The following is a 20085-nucleotide window of genomic DNA, read 5'->3' on the forward strand; positions in this document are numbered from 1 at the left end:
CTGAGACTTTGTTGTGTAATTTTATTGCACAAGGATATCATAGAAACATATCAGCAAACAATAATCATAATGCTGGGTTGAGAAATATCCTTTTAGAAGCATAAAGTTACTGATATTTCTGTTAGATGCAGCTACCAAATTTCATAAGACACGTCTGGTATTAGCCTCAGGCTAACTTTTTTTTCCACATTTTTGTTTCTTTCTACTATTTTTCAGGTTAATCCAAACTATGACAGTACATTTGTGTTTGACAACGACTTTCCTGCTCTTCAGCCAGATGCTCCAGATCCTGGTAAGTTTAAACACTGTAAAAAATATGTAACTGCATTACCTAACAGAAGAAAAAAATATTCAAGATGTTTGCTAAATTTATTCTTGTGTTTATTTTTTATTCCAAGTCTTTTGTATTTCTTACAGTAAATAGTGATGTTGTGGTTTTCAGGTTCGGATCAGCATCCATTATTCCAGTCTAAAGCTGCCAGGGGTGTCTGGTAAGAGCACAAATTAGTCATAAAGTGTAGTAATAGTTTTTGAAAGTTATGGAGTTATTCAATTAATTCTGTTGGTGTGCCTATTAACTTTTAAAATCTAACCAATTCAGGATGGCTGTGACAGCTAATCGACTTTAGCAAAAACAACAATAGCTATAACTCAGTCATTTTTTTTTTTTTTGTTTTATAGATGTTAAGTTAGAATTTGATGTGATAATAACTGAGAGTCATGCTAATTGACCTTAGGAAACAAAACAGGGCTATAACTCAGCCAGTTGTAGAGATGTTGAGCTAAAAATTGGTTTAGTAATTGCTGAGTCATCCTCGACACATTCTCTGAGCACTATCACATCTTGCAAGATGTCACAATATTGCATGAGATTTGCATGTTATTTATAAAGTTTGACCAAAACGGCTGTAACCCTATCCCTTCTTAGCATAGGACAGTTTTTGGCTTAAACCTCTAGGATGAAATGAATCCTCTAAAACATATAATTCCTTTCAAAGTTATGATGCATTCAGTTTAACAATAAAATATTTACTTTGATGGGTGAATTCAGATTAAATGTGTCATAATCAGCTTTTAGCAAAAATCAGTTCACTGAATCTGTTTTCAGCAAACCTTAAAACTGAATCAGTCTGATATTAGGATGTCATCCTTTAAGCCACCAGCAGGTGGAGTTATTTCCACAAAATTGATGCGTAAATTGTATTTTCCCAAGACTTTAGGTCTAGGTGCAAAGCACAAGATGTTTTTCCTGAGGCCATTTTTTGCTTGTTTCGAGCAGGATGCTGTGTTCATGAAACTATTGACTTTCAGATTGATTTAGTGCCATGCAGATTAAAAGGTGAAGAGCTTTGCAGTTGCCTCATTTCTTTCTTGGCAGAGACAATACAAGACATTAGAAGACACATTTCATCATCCACAGAAAGCTATGTTTTGCACAGTCCTTGAAAATAAAGTTTTCTTTCACTTCAGCCCTGACCTCCCTGTTGTTTCATTCTGCTAGGGACTTTTCTTGACTAGAAGAACTGACAAAACCCACTCATATTTGCGTTTCTTGTCAAGAAGTGATTGTGTGCCTGTAGATAAAGTTCCATTGCAATCTTGTATTTTGGGAGCATACGTGGATGATTCTGCCTGACAGCGGAGTTGCATAACAACTGAATAATAGATTAAATCAAAAGCGTGCACTGAATGTGCTGGTTGAAAAGTGAACTGTGGGTTTAATTCCCCTGTGTTGGCAGACGGAGCGGTTGTCAGGTACTGCTTGCCACACACGTTGTAAAAACCACTGGAACAGCAGTGATTGACAAGTAGCGTTTTCTTTGTGTTGACTCTGACTTTTCAACGTGTTTTACTTTCAGCCTCAATCAGCCTAGCGGTACATGAGTTTGCATGTTTTTTTTTTTTCTTTCCGCATTGTCTGTATTGATGTGTATTTCTTAACAACTGATACCGACTTCACACTCTTGTTTTTTGGAGCTGTACATTCGTGGCCTGCTCAGTCCCTGTGCTTTGTGTCCATATTTAAGGAAAGGAACTGTGAAACTAAACTGTAGCTTGTTGCCCTGCAGCAACATTCACAGAGCCAATTAGTGGAGAAAACAGCACAGGAAACAGGATTCTGAGGATCTGGGTCATGGGAGACAAAAGAGAAATAGGTTGTGGGGAAAGATAAGACGGTTACTAATGATTTTATGTATCACCCCTCTACAGCTACTGTATGCTCCCAGTCGGCACAACTGTGACAACAACGGTTTGGTCATAGATTCTTTTACTTTCTTGTTGATGTGTTTTCTCAGTGAGGTCAGTTTATTTTGCAGTAATTAATTAGGGCATTTCTTTACAAAGAGCTTGCTTAGACAACCCTGAATCAGAAGAAGTTGGAATGGTATAAACATGTCAATTAATACAAAAAAGTGTAGATTTTGACATTTATTTTGCCTTTTTTTTCTTTTTCACTGCAAAAAAATAAACCCAACATAACATTTTAAACATGTTCAAGCATTAAAAAAAAACACAACACCCAAGCAAACTAACTTTTCAGGTGTTATTTCCACAGTTCCACTTTCTGCAAAAGTGTATGAGATAAACCAATTTTTAGTTTTAAAAATTCTTCACTTTTTTTTCTTTCCTGACAGAAATGCATGCAGGCAAGCCAAGTACTTGTACCCTATTCTTTTTCAACCTTAGTTATGTGTGGCTGACTCTGTATTAAATTGTTAAAAATGCGTGAATATCCCAAGAAGAGATGGAATTTTGTGGAATCTCAGTACAGATTTCTGTGTTTGTGCTGTCGCCTCAGAAGTGTGAATTACCCAATAACAGGCCATGACCTTTGGACATGTTGGTCCTAAGACTTCAGATCGTCTTTATTATTACTTTTGGTTGGTGTGACAAAATCTTAAAACAGTTTTTTTAAGTAAAAGAAGAACCGAGATAATCTCTGAGCCTCAGAATAACACTGGTTCGGTCCTTTTGCTTGTATTGTTTGACTAGAAATTTAAAACAAACACGTCAAGAGCTCCCAGCTGTTGTAAAAGTTTTCTCATGAACAATTCATAAATACAACCATTTTTTGCTCAGAGCATAAACACCAAAGTCATGTTCAATTATTGATCACGTACTAGCTGTCTCTGTCCCTGAAGAATCTGATTGTCAATAGAAATTTAATGCGTTTGACTCGGAGAGTCACATTTGTTTGCCTTTGTGCCGTGTGTAAGCCTGAGAGCAAACACTTGTATTAACGGCATTTCCTTAAACCCGCAGAGACATTAAGGACGTGCATCGAATCCATCCATATTTAATGTGGTTAAAATGTAATGACACATGATTCCAGATGGTCAGCCTCACATTTTCTTCAATGTTAAATGTTTAGGTGGGATCACAGGTAAATATAATCTTGATTTCCTGTGACCGTTTACAGTTTGATCACCTTAAAATACCTATAGAATCCTAAAGTTGGCTGCTTTATTGTGGATTTTCCAGTTGATCTTCAGGAAAACCAGAGCTTAAAAAAACAAAAAAACTTAAAATATGCAGCTTCATTTGACAGGTGGTCTCTGGAAAGTCCAGAGTTGCGATTTCATTTCATACCAGGGATAAAAATCGCACCCCTGCAGATTATTAGTTTAACCAAGCCAAAGAGTTCAGTGACATCAGTAGTAGGTTCATTAAATATTAATCACAACCAGACTAGCAACTAAAGAATCCTGCATAATGATAAACACGCACGCACAAGAAAAACACAGACAGAACAAAAAGAAACCGATTTCGATGAAATGTTGAAGCTTCAATGGAATTTTTTGACAAGCAGCTAAAAATAGTAAAAGACTGTATAAAGTTAAAATGAATCTAATATGGTACCCTTAAGATAACCATTGAACTCCTCAGTCTGTTCACAATCAAAACATTTGGTGTCAGTCTAGCAGAATATGTGATCATTTTCTTTTGATTTATTTTTGTGAATATCTTATTTCCATTTAGTTTCAGGACTGCTTTTCAAAGACACACAGGGGATATTTGAAATAGCACAGTGTTAAACATTTATCAGCGTAGATAAATAAAATCCCAAGGTCACGGGCTTTAGGGATGGCAATATGTTTAAAAAAACGATCTTAAGAGTCATTGGATGGATTGTCACATTTCCAAGTGGAACTGTGAAATCATTAAACTTTTAATTTTACTCACTTGGTCAAATTGCAACATGTCCATTACTTGGGGTTGTCAACCTAATGGTAAAACTGTTCAAACTTAAACTTTATTTTGATGTAAAAGTTGGAAACCGCTCCTGTTCTTTCATACTTTACTTTTCATGTTGTTTGAAAGTCTTTCTCGAGACTTTCTGAAGGTTTTTCCAAAATAAAATGATTTGGATTTTGGCTGATTTTCCACTCATTTTCTATCCTAAAAACAAACAAACAAACAAACAAAAAAATCATCTTCAGAGTCATGTCTCTGAAAATTATCAGACTGAAAATGAGAGATAAAGCAGCCAATCCCACCAAAAAAAGCCTTATTAAATGAAGCTCAAAAACACTTTTAAAAATGTAAAGAAGGTTTGGCTCTTTGGAAGCAAAATATAAAGAAATGTCATCCATCCCGATGTAGTTCTACATGATTAATATATCCAACTCCCTTCCACTGTATCCTTGTTTTTATTGTTTTCTCAGTAAGGTCATGTGTTTTCATCCCTGGTCTGACGTCACCCTCCCGCTCATGAAAAGACACGAGGTTGTCAAGGTGATTGACAAGTGGGCGGAGCTTGTAGAGGAACTTGGCGCGACGTACACATGGGTTCAGGTACAGAGCACAGACGGATCATTTTCCCACTGCTGATCTAGTGTTCCTTCAACTTAAATATGTGAAATTGTTACTGGCAGAATGTTCACACTGTTTTACACCCACCGTTTAGTTTAGTGTACTGAATGCACACTAGTTCAAAAAAATAAAATAAAGCTTTTTGTGTAAGCGCAGTTTGTTTAATTGCCCCAAATTTTGCAGTACTCAAAATAAGTTGGGGAGAGGAAAAAAAAAGGCTAGAACCTTAAAATGATGCTTTTATCAACCATTAACAAATCACAGCCCTAAAGGTGCTGAATGAAACCAGAAGCCAAAACTGTACTGATTTGCATAATTGTGTGTTCTTCTCACAAGTCAACCAGGACTGTAGATTTTATCCTCTAAAATATGCCATATTTTTGTTAACCTGGATACTGAGAAATAAAAAAAAAAGAAAATGTAACTACCACCTGGGCTAACTTCTCCTGTTTGCAGATCTTTGAGAATAAAGGAGCGACGATGGGTTGTTCAAATCCACATCCTCACTGTCAGGTAAGAAACACACTAATTACACATGACAACGTATTGAATTGATCTTGGCTCCACTACCACCACTTACTTTCTATATAATCTAGATAGAGCTGCTATCTTCTTAAATACCATTTTTTTAGACTGCCAGATCAGCAGATGTTTTTTTTTTTTTTTTTCAATATTTTGAGGTTTTGGAGCGAGATGAGACAGTTTTGCAAACTGATGAGTACTCATCATTGCCTTAGCAACACTTGTAGTCACTGGGGATACTGGTGCGCTGGTCAGGGGACATTCAATTAACTGAGGAAGTAAGAGGAGGTTGAATTTTGGAAAGGAAGAAAGAAAGAGATCTTGTGTGGGAGTTTGATGAAGCCAGCGTTGAAGAATCTGTACTGGCTGCAGTCTGCAGAACCAGGCTCGCTTTATCATAGATCCAGAGTAAACACTAGATGTGAGTGTCAAATATTGAGTGAGTCACTTAACCTTAATCTTAAATACAATGTTTGAGCATTTTAGTTGCCTTTTATCACTTCACAGTCTTATAGTCTAGGATTATGTCCAATCAAACCAGAAGAGTGAGCATTACTGTAGGCTGATGTTAATTAAGCTCTTTATGGTAGCACGTGTTTAACTCCTCACAAATTAGTTTCCAAAACCAATACAATCTGTGCTTAACTCCATCTAATTTTGTAATTTGCACCAGTGACATAACAGTGGGTGGGAGGTAACGGCGCTGCCTGTTCCTGTAGGCTGCAGCCCAAGGTGCTTGTTCTCATCGGTTTCTCATTTAAGACCAGAGACCCGGAGTTTGTTTGTCTCTGACCTCCTGTTTCAAGACTCCCTTTTAATTGAGTTCATTTTATTTTTAGCATCGGTTCACAAAACAGTTGTCTCAGAGTGGTATAGGGGGTGAAAAATCTAATTAAAATCCAATTACGTACATTCCATTTTTAGCTGAATTTGGAAAAAAAGAGAACAATATATGTGAAAAAGCAGCTTTGCTTCCTGTTTGAATCTTATCAATCTATCCACCTTGATTTGTCCCCACGTGACCCTTTATCCAGAGGATGCCATCAATGACGAGTATAGTGACTAAAGATTTTCAACTGTTCTGCTGAAAATGTATGCATTTTTTTAATTGAAATGGTCATCGATTATATGTTTTCAATTGTGTTAGCATTAGCACAAAGATGGAGGGAGTTTTCTTATTGCCAGCCACTGTAGGTGATGTGTTTTTTCCTGTGTGTGTGTGTGACTGTAGCCCATGAACCAGTAGATGGATTTTGGTGAAACACTCAGAAAATAATCACTGGATGAACATCGACAACTAATTCACACAAAAAATAGTTTTTCATATACTGAGCTCAAATCTGCTGTGATAGTAGCTTAAATTCATTTACAACACATACTCTGAGCTCTGCTCTTTGCACACCATACTTGCTTACACCTTTGACAGTAACTGTTAGAGTCAACATTGTCTGTCTGTTAGCAAAATATCTCACTGACCACTAGACATATTTTTATGAAACTCTCAAAAAGTAATCATTGGCTGTGGATCTAAAACTCTAACATTTAAAGACAACCTAATTCCAGATGGCTGACACTGCTCAGTCAGTTTTACAGCTTTTAGAGCTGAAATTCAGTGTGGTAGCAAGCTGAGAGTCAGTCACAAGGCATACTCTTTCCGCAGTCACACTTCGCAAGATCTCACAATGCATCTATACAGCAAGTTAACCCCGTCACTTCTTCATTACTCCAGTTTTCTCAAAATGTTTGAAAAGAAATCTCTTCACACTAACATTGAGCTTAGAAACTTTAGGCATCTGCTTTCAAACTGCAGCTTAAAATAACAACTTTTATCCCACGCATACATGATACTATCTTTCAGACTGACTCAATTTGCACATCTGAGATGCTTTCCTTTCACACGCTGACAAAGAATTAGAAACGTGTTAAAAGCCCAAGCGCGATTGAGCCAGAAAGGTTTCCGCCTTCAGTCTGTTAATTGACGCTTCATCCAGGAATCAGATGCAACTGCGTGCCTTTGTCACGTCACGTGTAGGAACATTATTATTCATGGTCACACCACTATTTCAGCTCGGATGTTTGCTTGTCTTCATGTTTTCTTCTTCAGTGAGGTGATTTTGGCAAGACTAACAACCCAGAGAGAAAGAGTGAGAGAGGTTTCCTGTCTAATTGTCGCATCGGTGTGATATTTAAAAAAAAAAAAAAAAAGTGCAACTACAAAAACGGAGTAAAATGTTGAGTTTTAAAAAGCAACATCGATGTCAGAACAGTCTGAAGGAGATATTAAGCTGGCTGCACTCATAGATAATTGAAAATGCATTTAATAGAGAAAGAACAAGACACAAATTTGAGGCTTCTGCTTTTTGAGAAAACCTGTGTAAGATGTTATCCAATTTTTTGATAAAAGTATCATTGATTAAAGTTATAATTAAAGATTTTCACTAAATTAAATATATTTTTGGCTCTAAACATAAGAGATAAAACAAACAGTGTAAACAAGTATGTTCTCTTAACTTGTTTTAAAAATATTATTGTGTAAATTACCAACAGATGGCAGTATGGCACCTGAAGAAAATTGACTAGCTGGAAGCTGCAGTATAGTAACTCTAAACGGAGCTCTTTTTAAGGTGAATTAAAGTCTACATTTCAGGTGATGTCAGGTTCTTGTTAGAACATGTCTAATTGTAAACAGATTGGGATTTAAAAACAGTTTGTTTTGCTAGAACAGCCTTTTGATGGAGCTTTGAAAAAGTTTAAAAGATTGTCTGTCTTTTTCTCCCCCTCCACCCCCTTTTTTAGTTCTTTCTTTAATATTTTTCTTTGCACCATGAAAGTCCGAGAAAAGAGTAGTTTAAATGTATTTGTACAGCCATGCAACCCCTTCAGGCCAAAACCTTGGAAGCACTCATCTAAAACTTTGAAGAATAACGAACAAAAAATGTTAATCATGTTCTGGAGGCGGCATGGCTTCTGATAACTTTGGTCTCACAGGATCAGAGAAGAGGAAGGAAAACATATGCCTCTAGAATAGTAATTTCCTTTTTGTAAACTTCAGTAGCCGTCATGATGCACAGTTTTCTGTGAAGAGCTGCATTTAATTGCTTTTCCCTCTTGAAGAGCAACATTAAAGTGAACAGACTGATGGTGTGCAGATATCTGTCCAATATAATACCTTTTCCGAGCATCTGTCTTGTCATAACATATTGGTTGAACCTTAAAAATAGAGTTATGCAATATGAAAAGATGTCACACTCAGAGTATGTGTTACTACTACATCACATTTTAGCTAGATTTCTGTAAAATTGTTATTGAGATATTGACTTCTTTTTTTTTTCTTGTATCAGGATGTATCCAATCAGTTGCAGATTACTTTCTACAAGGTTTATTATAATTTGTCCAGTTGTCATGAGATTGTTTTGGTATCAGACACAAGCAAAAAAACATTATCGTCCATCAGCAAGCAGTCTTAATTGCTATTGATATGTAAGTGGTAGATTAGTGCAAGTCAGGAGAGTGCAAATAAACTCACAGCTACAAATATAGTCACGACCCTTTGTGCTTAAATCCAAGCATTGTTTTATGCATGCCTGGAGACTTTTAGAAGAACAACGCTATCACATTCAATATACACAATAACCATGTCTGTTTCTTTTGGTCTTTTCAGTATCGTGCTGAATAAAGCGCCCTTAGCGAGAACACATTAATCTGTTCTCTTTTTTTTTGTCCTATGACAGTAATTGTGGGCAGCATTTTAAGGCAGGGTATAATGTGCCAGGAATCATGAAGAATATCCAGCTTCCTACACATATTTTATAATCAAATTAGCTTTTTGTTCTTTTACATATTGAGTCTTATTCATTAATGTTAACCCAGGACAATACAGCTATGATGTGCTGCATCCTGCAGGGTAAACCTAGCAGGAGTCTAACTGCCCCCGCCACCAACACAAGAGCACAAAGCAAGCCTCTGATGATCAAGACAACTTATTTTGAATTTCTATCATGCACTTATTGTTCCCTGCAGGAAGACAAAAAACAAAAAAACAAATCTATTGGATTCTGGGTAAAAAGTATGAGGATTGTTTAATCAGAAAACAATTTGCCATTCATTGTGAAGCTGTGCTGCTTATAGGAGCAGAGAATGCCTCTGATTACAGCCCAGCTCATGATGTAATGGAATGGTATAACTGCAAAATGTACTCTAGATGACACAATTGGGATGCTTTCAACAACATAGCATCATAGAAGACCTCCTCAAAATTAAGACAGATATTGAAAAACAAAATGCAAAAATGCTGGAATGGAGAATATGATAAGATATTGCAGAAAAAAAAACAAAAAAACTAATCAATATTCTGGAGAAGTCCTCACTCATGAGAATGTGACTACAGCATTTTGCATACTCCTTTCTGCTTCTTGCTTCTCTGCATATGCATGAATACATAAGTATGGATTCTAATTTTAACAAATCCAAGTACATTCTATTCAAAAAACTGTTTTCTCTTGCTCTGATTTATCTTATAGCCTTGAGTCTGTAGTTAAATCTTAGAGCTGTTTTTGTGCTGCCTGTCTACTTTAATAGCCATTAAAATGCCATAAAGCGCAAACTCGAGTAATACAAATGTCTGTCGTTATGTTCATTGTTGCCCATAAAAAAGCTTTCTGAAATGCAGTAGAAATACAATATGAGGTCTAAAAAATGCTCCATAACTAGACTTAAAGTCAAACTGGTGCTGTTTGTGAAGGCGAGTAACGCAGACAAATCTGTTCCGCTCATATTTTTTTTTGAAGCATCGGGCATAATTTTCTCCAGAGATGCTCACTTTCTCAATTGAAGAAATTGTCAGCATCTCATTTAAGGTGAATGCAATCTGATAAGGAGGAGCAGTTGGCGGCTGATGAGAACAAAGTGTTTGTTTCAGTTGGCAATCAGTAAAGCTGATTTAAACTTGTCATTTGTTTTAGAGTCATTATCACAGTTAGAAACATCATTTAGTATATGAGGGTTTCTTTGTCCTCAAGGACACATGGAGTACTGGACTGACATTTACAGCATAAACATCAGTTTCAGTGTTTTTTTACACACTTTACATTACAATTCTTTAAGTAGGACATGAAATTTTAATGTGACTGCTTGTAGTATTTATAGATTTAAACATGATAATGTTACACCATTAAAACACAGGCTGGACTAGATGAGCAAAAGACATAGAATAAAGGTTTACGGCGTAACAAGAGGTGAAAAGACCTCGCCAAGATATTCAGTCGTCTCATGGCACTATGCAGCAAAGATAACAAGTCCATTCATGTCAGATTCAAATCCAATTACAGTCAGTTCAGTCCAATTATAATAAAATACAATCACTACACCACAATATGAAATGCAAATTAGTGGAAAGGTCGTCTAAGGAAGCCAACAGATTGCATCAAATCTTCCCTTTGGCACAATCTCCCATCCTGAGCAGGATGTCAGTGACAGTGGAAAGGAATGACTGCCTTTCAACAGGAAGAAACCTCCAGCAGAACCAGGCTCAGGTCGGGCGGCCATCTGCCTCAACCAGCTGGGGCTCCAGAGAACAGGAAAGAGACACAGACAAACCGTGTGGTCCAGCTGTAGTTTCTACAGGAAGAAAAAACAAAGACAAATAGGTTAATGTCGGCAATAATTGCAAATGCAAACATGGAGATTAGAAAGAGTAAAGACAGCAGCAGAGTGAGGAAATGCAGCGAGTTTATCCTTCAGCAGTCTAAGCTCACAGCAGCAGAACTGAGGGATAGCTCAGGGAGCCTAAGCCAACCCTAACAATGAGATTTCTCAAAAAGGAAAGTCTTAAGCACCATCTTAATAACAGACGGAGGATCAGCCTCATGCACAGAAACTGGAAGTTGGTTCCACAAGAAAGGAGCTTGATAGCTGAAATCTCTGCCTCCTATTCTACTTTTAGAAACTTTCGGAACCACAAGTAAACCTGCAGTGAATTCCTCTGTTAGGAAAATATGGCACAATAAGATCTTTAATATAAGATAAAGCATGGCTGTTGAGAACTTTGTATGTTAGACGGAAAATTTAAAATTTCATTCCGAATACGGCTGCAATCCAAAACATGCAAAAGATGTAATCGTTCTTGTTGCAAGGCTAAAGAGAAAGACAGAACCAAGTCTTTTATTAATAATTATACTTGTGGGATTCCATCTTCAAAAATTGTAGCCATGCTGTGTGTTTGCAGACTGATGAGATATGATTTGCTGACAGCAAAAATCAAAAATCCTTTCCACAAGAGGTGTTTTGAAACACAGCAATTTTGCCATCTGTTAAGCATTTATTAACTGAGTCATAAGCTGTTTTCACACAGGCTCTCCAGCCCTGAAATTTCATAGACATGCACCGGAGGGTGTGTAACTGTGAATGTCCCCAAATGACAGAACAAACTGTGGACAGCTAGATTGAAAGTATTAAAGCCCCAGAAAGGTTGCGGTGAACCAAGTTGTTTACACTGAATGCATGTGCTGCAGCTGATGGTAACAATGATGATGCTTCTTCATACTTTTTTTTCTTTGTTTTGCATATTGCTTTTCACTCATTCAATGAGTATTGCAGAAACAGGTTAAGCATTCTGCAGAAACACACGCAAAATCATAATTTCTTGGTTGCTTGTCTGACATGTTTGATTATCAAACATAAAACATTGTTATTTCCGCCATGTATTATTTACATGTTATACCTTTGTGCTGTCTTTCTTGTTGTGAGAATGCAGCTTGCACACACACACACAAATAAAAAAAATACAAAACAAAAAGAAAATCTTGCAGACAGTAGAGCTTGTGTGAAAGGGATGCTGCCAACAATATCCACATCAAATTCTTCTGACATTCTTCAGCGTTCTAGCATGAAATTGTTTTCTAACAAGTAAGCAGCATATTATCTGCAGATGACAGTCCTGCTGGAAGTTTAAGGGACTTGATCAAAATGTGTACCAACATGTATTTGGTTCCTTCTTAGCACATGCCTTTTCATTATTGTTCATTGTCACTTCATCTTTCACTTTTTGCCTTATTGTAGGTGTGGGCCAGCAACTTCCTGCCCAATGAGCCCGCCTTGTCAGACCGCTGCCAGAGAGACTACTACCAGAAACACAGAGAGCCCCTGCTGTTGCAGTATGCTAAACAAGAAGCAGAGAAAAAGGTACAGCTTGCGCGCGTAAATGCTGAAGCGAACATTTTATATTATATTATTCCCACTGGTTGATTGTTTAGCTGACATGCTATATCACATAATACCCAGAGTGTTTCAGCAGAAGCAGTTTCATATAAACAGATATGGTACAAACACATGCAGAGCATAAAATCCTCTGAACCAAAATAGCAAAAAAAGGACAAGCAAACAGCTTTTACAGTACAAGTAATATTTATGATACATTCCACCGTCCAATCATAGAAAATAAAAATGGTAGTATTACTTAAAGAAATGCATTTTGCCAGACGCATTTCATGCCAGAGAGCTTTAAATTAATTCTGTCTTGTTAACAAAAGACAGAGTTATGGCTGTTTTGGTTAAACTTTAAAAACGATATTTTGCTAACAAACAGTCTTGACGCCAAGAGTTAATGCCATTGTGGGACATCTTTTAGCTAAAGTAGGCAAACCATGTATTGTGTTTTAAGTATGTGTTGGGGACAAAGCCCAGCTACTGCTGCATCAAAACCTTAGCTCAGTATCTGTAAAATTGAGTCATAGCAATATGACTTTTTTTTTATTTTACTGTCAGTTGGCTGTGGAGGACATCTTGAATTGTATTGAGTTCAAAAGTTCGTCAGTTGTAAATGTCAACCCAGTTATTATTTTCTGAAATAATCCTTTAAAATTAATTTAGTGGTTTATGAGATGTTTAGCTAACAATACATTAAAAAAAATTACACACACACACAAATAGACACAAGCAAAACATTGTTGCCTCACTGTTGCCATTGGTGGCGGCAATGAAAAACAAACCCAGACACAAATAACATGTTTCTTTAAGGGCAATTTGTTTTTTTAAAAACAACAACAACAACAACAACAACCAAAAAAACCTTTAAAGACATAAAAGGGGGAAACATGTCTCTGTTAAAGATATTTTAATGTTTTAAAAAGAAGATTATGAGTATAATCTTTACAATGATAAACAGAGATTACATCTGTATCTTTCCCTGTGTTATTTGTGTTCTGTTCATGTAGATGTCAGACCTGCAAAGTCAAACCATAATGGAATATAATCAAGACAAAATGTTCATTTAAACTGAGAGCTTAATTTCCCCAGATTAATGGATCACCCTACAAAAATTTGAATATAAATCATCTCCAGCAAGTTATTCTTAGTGTTATTTTTGCCAACTCTGTAAAAGTGTTTTAAAAGGGCACAATATCCCTGCAAAACAGTGTCTCTTCCTTCATCCATCTACTTTCACTCCCTCCCTCCCTCCATGCATCTCTTTTTCTCTTCTTTCATCGTTCTCTCTCGATTTCCCGTCCTTTGCCTGTCTCCCAGCTACTGAAGCGTGTGATTGGACAGCATAGATGCTCATTAGCATAATGCTGCAGCGTCCGTCTTCAACCTGCATGACGATTAGGAAAACCTTGTGTGTGTGTGTGTGTGTGTGTGACTGAGCACATTTAACATGTTGGCAAATGTCATTTTAATTAACTCGCACAACAAACTTTTTGTAGATGAATTAAACGTGACACATCAGTATTTTTCCCCCTTAACAGTTGTCTCATTTTCTCCACTTCAGCATGTGTAATTGTAGGTTATATTTGCAGGTAAAACCCATGAAATTGGCTTCACCTGTTTTTAAATCAGCCCTTCATATATTTTGTCTTAATAAGATCAATTTGCATGTTTTCACTTCGGCTTCTAAATCCTTGGTGTTTAACTGGAAATACATATACCGTATGTTGTTGATGCAATAAAACTTAAAACCTTGTCTTTTTATAGCTTGTATTTATTGCAGTGCTGCTGTATTGGATTGCATTAGATTTTGCTGCTGTACTTTGGGAAGTTACCACACATTGTCTCATGAATGAAAACTTGAAGCTTAACATAGTAAAAAATACCAAGCAATGAAATAAAGATCACTAAATGTATTGTTACAAGTACAAATGATGGAAAAAAAAAACAGTTTTCTTAATATTTAAGAAAAGGTGCTATAATCTAACATGAAAAAAGAAATTATTCACTCTTTCGTAACAAAATAAAACTATTATTTTGGTTGATTAGACACTTAACACACCGCTAAAACCCCCTTTGACTCTATCTTAAGAGTAGCCTTTTTTCTCTTTTTTTTGTCTTTCTGAATTAAAGTTGATTTTTTGAATTCACAACATATTATTTCATAGCTTTTGAAGAGCTGAAGAGAAATAATGAGGTTAATGATAAAGTGTTGAATTCAACTCCAAATGGTTTAAGTGCAAAGTGCGACAAGAGCAGAGAAGCAAGGCGATGAAAGGCAGAGAGAGAGAGTAAAGGAGAGAAGAGGGATGTAAACAGACACAAAGTCAAGGAGAGAAAGAGATATAAGATGTGGGGCTGAGAAGAAAAGCCACGGATTTGTTCAGGGAATGAGCTGACCTGTTCTACTGGGACTGTTTGAGCATGTATGTGTGTGTGTGTGATCGGGAAGATAAGATTAAGGTTCTGAGAGGAGCAGAGTAGACACTTGAATCTCCTAGACAGCTACTCATGGGGACCGACCTTTATGAAATCAGAGCGGAAGCTGGAAGCAGAGGTGTTTGTGTGTACGTGTGTGGACAGGAATACCTTGTCTATAACCTGTTGGTGTGTGTGTGTGTGTTTGTGTGTGTGTCTCCATCTCTTTGCTCCTGTCTTCCTGACCCGAGGTTAGGACCGTAAATTGGCACACTGGAGTGTTTGGAGGAGTCTGAATTGGACTTTGGTTCCCCGGTGACACTCTTGACTTTGAAACAAAAAACTTTCTAAGCTAATTAAATAAGACTCTTTGGGATTGGCTGTCTGTGAGTTGTCTCTTTTAGGACATCCTTCACTTCCACTCTCTGTCCTCGGCTCAGTTTTCCATCTTCATTCTGCTACTTTGCAATCCATTTAAAAGTATGGGAGGACAAAAGCTGAGGAAAGCAAGTGGGACAAATAAGGAGTAGAAAACTGAAACTTTTACCAGAGAAAAAAAAAATTCAAAAAAGCTGACAGTTGGCCATTCCTGTGGTCATTTAACTGATTACCTTGTAGTAAAATGTCCAACGTCCAAGTGTTGTTAATTACATGCTTATTAAAGGTCAGCAATTACATTATTTATTTACTCTTTTTGTCAAATGGAAAATAGATATTAGTCAAAAAAAAAAGTGTTCTTTATCGGCCGTCGGCTGCCCTGATTTCTAAAGATTGGCATCAGCATTGGCCATATACAGTATTTTTTTTTTCTTTTAAAGTGGGTTTTACTCGCTATAGCAACTGATTACTAAAAGCCTGTTTGCGAAAAAGAGCTGTCCTCTACAGGAAACAGGAGTTATGAGAATAGTGTGGCTGAATTGTAGAGTAAATGCAGCAGAAAATGAAAATGAAAATCTAAAAAAAAAAATACTCTGTAGAAGTACAGACTTCCAAGTGTCATAAAATAAGGAGCTTCCTCTTATTATATGTTATAGGCTTGTGGGCTGGGTGGGTTCTATTTACTGTGAAATAGAACAGAAAAAAATGTAATAAGTATACACATTTTAATGTATTTTATATTAATATAATAATCTTTGATGTTATGGTTTTACAAACCCTATTATATTCATATCTAATATCACATTATTTGTTGCCTAAATTTTATTATAGGATTTTGCCAGTAGGCAGTGTGATGGGTGAAGGGTGCCTGCTTCTAATTTGGACTGTAACCTTTCTGTATGAAATTTATATGTTCTATTTGTGCCTGCAAGGGTTTTTGTTTTTTTTGCGTGGGCAAAAAAACACATGGAAGTTTGGTTAATTTGTGACTCTCAGACGTAGGTGTGAACATGCACACTTGTTTGTGGTGAGTGTTTTTGCGTTGGAGCTGTGGTGGTCTGCCTCGGATCCATTAACGGCTGATCTAGGCTCCAGCATCCCTCACAACTCTGAACAGGATGAATTTGTCAACATCCTCTTCATTTGAAAAGAAATAAATAAATAAAACTGCAAATTCAACAGGCTGCTATATCAGATACGTTTAGGAATGTTTGTGATAAAAGAACTGGTTTCCCCCAGGTATGACAAAGAAAATCATAAATCACGAATCCTGTCTCCGACTTTAGAATGCAATTAGGGCTTAAATACATCGTCCCAATTAAAAACAGTCAACTTTAATCAGATGCCCAAGCAGAAACAGTCAAGGTATACAGAACATTACATTCCACAAGCTTGAACAATATTGTTCAGCAAGGCATTAGTGCATAATTAATGAATCTACAGGGAATATTGTAGTGTTTTAGTATCTGTAAAGAAAAACACAACGTAATTAAACAAAATCACGATGTGTTTGGCGCTTCTAATGAAGTGCACAACCTGAATAGTATTCTACTTAGAGCAAAATGCTTTACTGCTTGGATTACTGCTTCCTTTTCAAAGTATGTACTAAAATAAAATAAGAAAGGGATTTTAGAGGAAAGCAAACACTTATGCTCTAGTGGGTAATAATTTAAACTTAACTTGGACAGTGTTTAGCTACTGATTTGATCGGGCTTGTTAAGCAAATAAATATAGATGTTAGGAACCACAAGTATGTTTTTTTCTGTGGCTGATACCAATGCTGAACTTTAAAAGTCAGAGTAGCCGATGCCCAATGTACAACACTGATTTTTATTTATCTATTTATTTTTCTATTTAACAAAAAAAAAAAAACATATTTACTGAAGTTAAACATATGTTTACCAACACTTGGAACTTGGCTACTTTATATATATATATATATATAACATTCTTCCTTCAAAAAGACAATCTGAGCTGGTTATACCTGCATCTTATTACTTGGTAATCAAGTAAGTATACACAGGCATGGCCACTTATTGATTTTTATAATTTTTCAAGTGTAAAATATTGTCCAATTAAACCAATCTACCTCTATTTAAATCACAAGAAAAGTAATGACTGAGTTGCCCTTTTGCTGAGGAAAAAAAAGCAGCTGTTTGAGATTGCATTATCAATAATGATTATCAGTAAGGGCTCTATGTCCTTCAGTTTGTTGATAAAGTTGTCTGCTACTAAGTGGGGAGACAAAAAAGAGACTAAATCATCATTATTTTTAGCTTTGAGCCTGAGCCTCCTGTGTGTCAGTGAAAGATATGTATGTAAAGATGAAATCAATTGAATTATAGTACAAAGCTTGTGTTTGGTGTTCTTAAGGTTAGTTCAGAGCCAGCATCAGATGTTTTTAATGTTGCCACCTAGCATGCACACACACAAACACACCCACCCACCCACGCACTCACACCCTCTCACCTCACACACATAACTCATGCTAATCTATTTCTGATGGATTGTAAGAGCAAGGTCAGGTCGTGTTTGTGCCTACTCATCAGCTTGTTAAATCTGCTTCCAACAGATTCTGCCTTTAACACTTTATGGTAATTAGGCTTATTCCCAACTGCCCTGTTTGATTATATTTCAAATTCACTCAAAGCACACTTTCCTTTTTTATCATAGATCTATTCCTTTTTACTTAGTATTATCTATGCACGGCTTTCTTGTTTTAATACATCTGTTGTATTAAGGTACCACTGTCTGTGCATGTTTGTATGTTCATTATTTTGTGTACCCTCCAAAGTTTTGCTGGTTCCTGGTATCCTGGTTGAACCTGGTATTTGTGTTTGATGGGGTTTGGATCTAGTGAGTGAGGTGTTTTAGTCACGACTAGCTGTGCACCATTTGTTCTCTTGTTTAGCTGTACATTTTAAAGTATCAGTACCAACCATTGAGAATTGGTGGGAAACAGTGTTCAGTAAATATTGTAAAATAGAAGAAACTTGTAAAGTGAACAAAATGAATAAAGTAGAATGCTATAACTTACCAGAACATGTTTTTTTTTTTTTTTTAGAAGCCCGAAGCTTACTACTTTTATTAGAAATATGTTCATGACAGATTTTAGAAGAAAAAAAAATGCAATCCCTTACAAAAATGTTGTATGAAAACTTCCTTTAAACTCCAAAAACATTCAAATGTGGCTTTTAATTTTAGGAGCGTGTTGTGGTGGAAAGTTTGGATTGGCTGGTGGTGGTTCCGTACTGGGCAACGTGGCCCTACCAGACATTGCTGTTACCACGGCGACATGTCCTCAGAATCAATGAACTGACAACAAAGGAGAGGGAAGGTAAGTGTGTGTGTGTGTGGGTGCTTGTGTGTAAAGATACTGACAGAGCAAGTGACTGAGAGAGTAATAAGGTGATTAAGATCTGTCTAAGGTGACTCAGTGACTCGGTGAAGAACCTGCAGTTTTACTGATGATCACTCACAACACATTCAGGCTTCTCAGGAGATAAAATATTTACTTTCAGACACTTTTGCACTCTGACTTTACAGATTAGTGTTCATTGTGTTTAAGTTCACAAAATAACCTTCAGTTAATTCCATCCAAATGTAACTTGAATTGAGCAGTATTGCCATTAAATACATAAAGCTGTGCTGTTGTGCAAAATGTAAATTAAAACTTAATAAAGTAAGAATGATTATCTTTTTTTTAAATTATTACTTACTTGTTGGACAGCATTTTTGTATACTTAGTTATTTATTATATCACTCATTCTTTAGTGAAATATTTGAATCACTGAAACTGTTGTAGTTTCCTCAAATCTAAATACTTATACTGGTTCATTTAAAATACTATTTGAGTGTTTACATTTATCTCTGAACAGTTCGACACAGTCCTTTTTCTAACCACCTTTCCTATGTTTTTGTATGTTTTTCATGCCTTTTTTACCGTTTGTCAGGTCTGGCAGATATCATGAAGCGACTGTTGACCAAGTATGACAATCTCTTTGAAGTTTCCTTTCCCTATTCAATGGGCTGGCACGGTAAGGCATAAAATGAAAGTGTGTGTTTGTGTGTGAGAGTGTGAGTGTATCTGGGGAAAATGAGGACTGTGAGGTGTGGACATTGAAAATAAACACAAAACAGTTTTGAAACCGTCTAAAGGCTGCTTTGGGTGGTTTTTTTAATGGTGGAAGGAGGAAGAAACAGATGGTAGGAAAGATTAAATACACAAACACAAAATGTTTCGGGTGGATTACAGAAGTGGAATAGAGGTTTGCTGCTACAAACGAAATGCTACGGCCATATTAGGTCAGCTCTTCGCATGTTCACTCGGTAGCCTCAGAGCACCATGTTCACCTGTGACTGTAATCAGTGATGTGATGTAGACTCTTTTCACTAGAGAGGATTTTAATCTAGTACTACACCAAATTAAATGGCCATAAGAGGATTGAGGGAAGAGGTGCTTAAAAACTGTCACACCTTATTTAAGTTTTTGTGACAGTTACACCCTACAGGTTTTAACACTTAAAATCCCCTTCAGCTCCACTTTTCAAGTCGCTTGATGCTCTCCAGCTTTTTTTTTTTAAACCATATAAGGATTAGAGACAAGCATTTTTACCTTCTTCTCTGGCCTGTCTCGCTCTCTCCTTCCATTCCTTATTCTTGATAAACTTTTCTTTTTATTCATTAGTTCCATCAGTCATTCTTTCCTCCCTTCTTACAGTCAACATACTTGTTTGAAACATGACTTTACAC

At 36.4% G+C, this 20085-nt stretch overlaps 1 protein-coding gene across 1 annotated transcript in view; it reads left to right on the forward strand.

Moving 5' to 3' along the window:
* The window catches only part of galt (galactose-1-phosphate uridylyltransferase), a 30808-nt gene that overhangs the window by 1346 nt on the left and 9377 nt on the right, over nt 1-20085 (forward strand). Inside the window, exons 3-9 of the mRNA XM_017410503.3 lie at nt 217-292; nt 443-491; nt 4668-4797; nt 5272-5328; nt 12394-12516; nt 18538-18670; nt 19287-19370. Of these exons, the coding sequence (XP_017265992.1) occupies nt 217-292; nt 443-491; nt 4668-4797; nt 5272-5328; nt 12394-12516; nt 18538-18670; nt 19287-19370 (652 nt within the window). The remainder of the gene's footprint in view (nt 1-216; nt 293-442; nt 492-4667; nt 4798-5271; nt 5329-12393; nt 12517-18537; nt 18671-19286; nt 19371-20085) is intronic.

This window comes from Kryptolebias marmoratus, linkage group LG14 (assembly GCF_001649575.2).
Source record: "Kryptolebias marmoratus isolate JLee-2015 linkage group LG14, ASM164957v2, whole genome shotgun sequence".
NCBI classification, from domain to species: domain Eukaryota; kingdom Metazoa; phylum Chordata; class Actinopteri; order Cyprinodontiformes; family Rivulidae; genus Kryptolebias; species Kryptolebias marmoratus.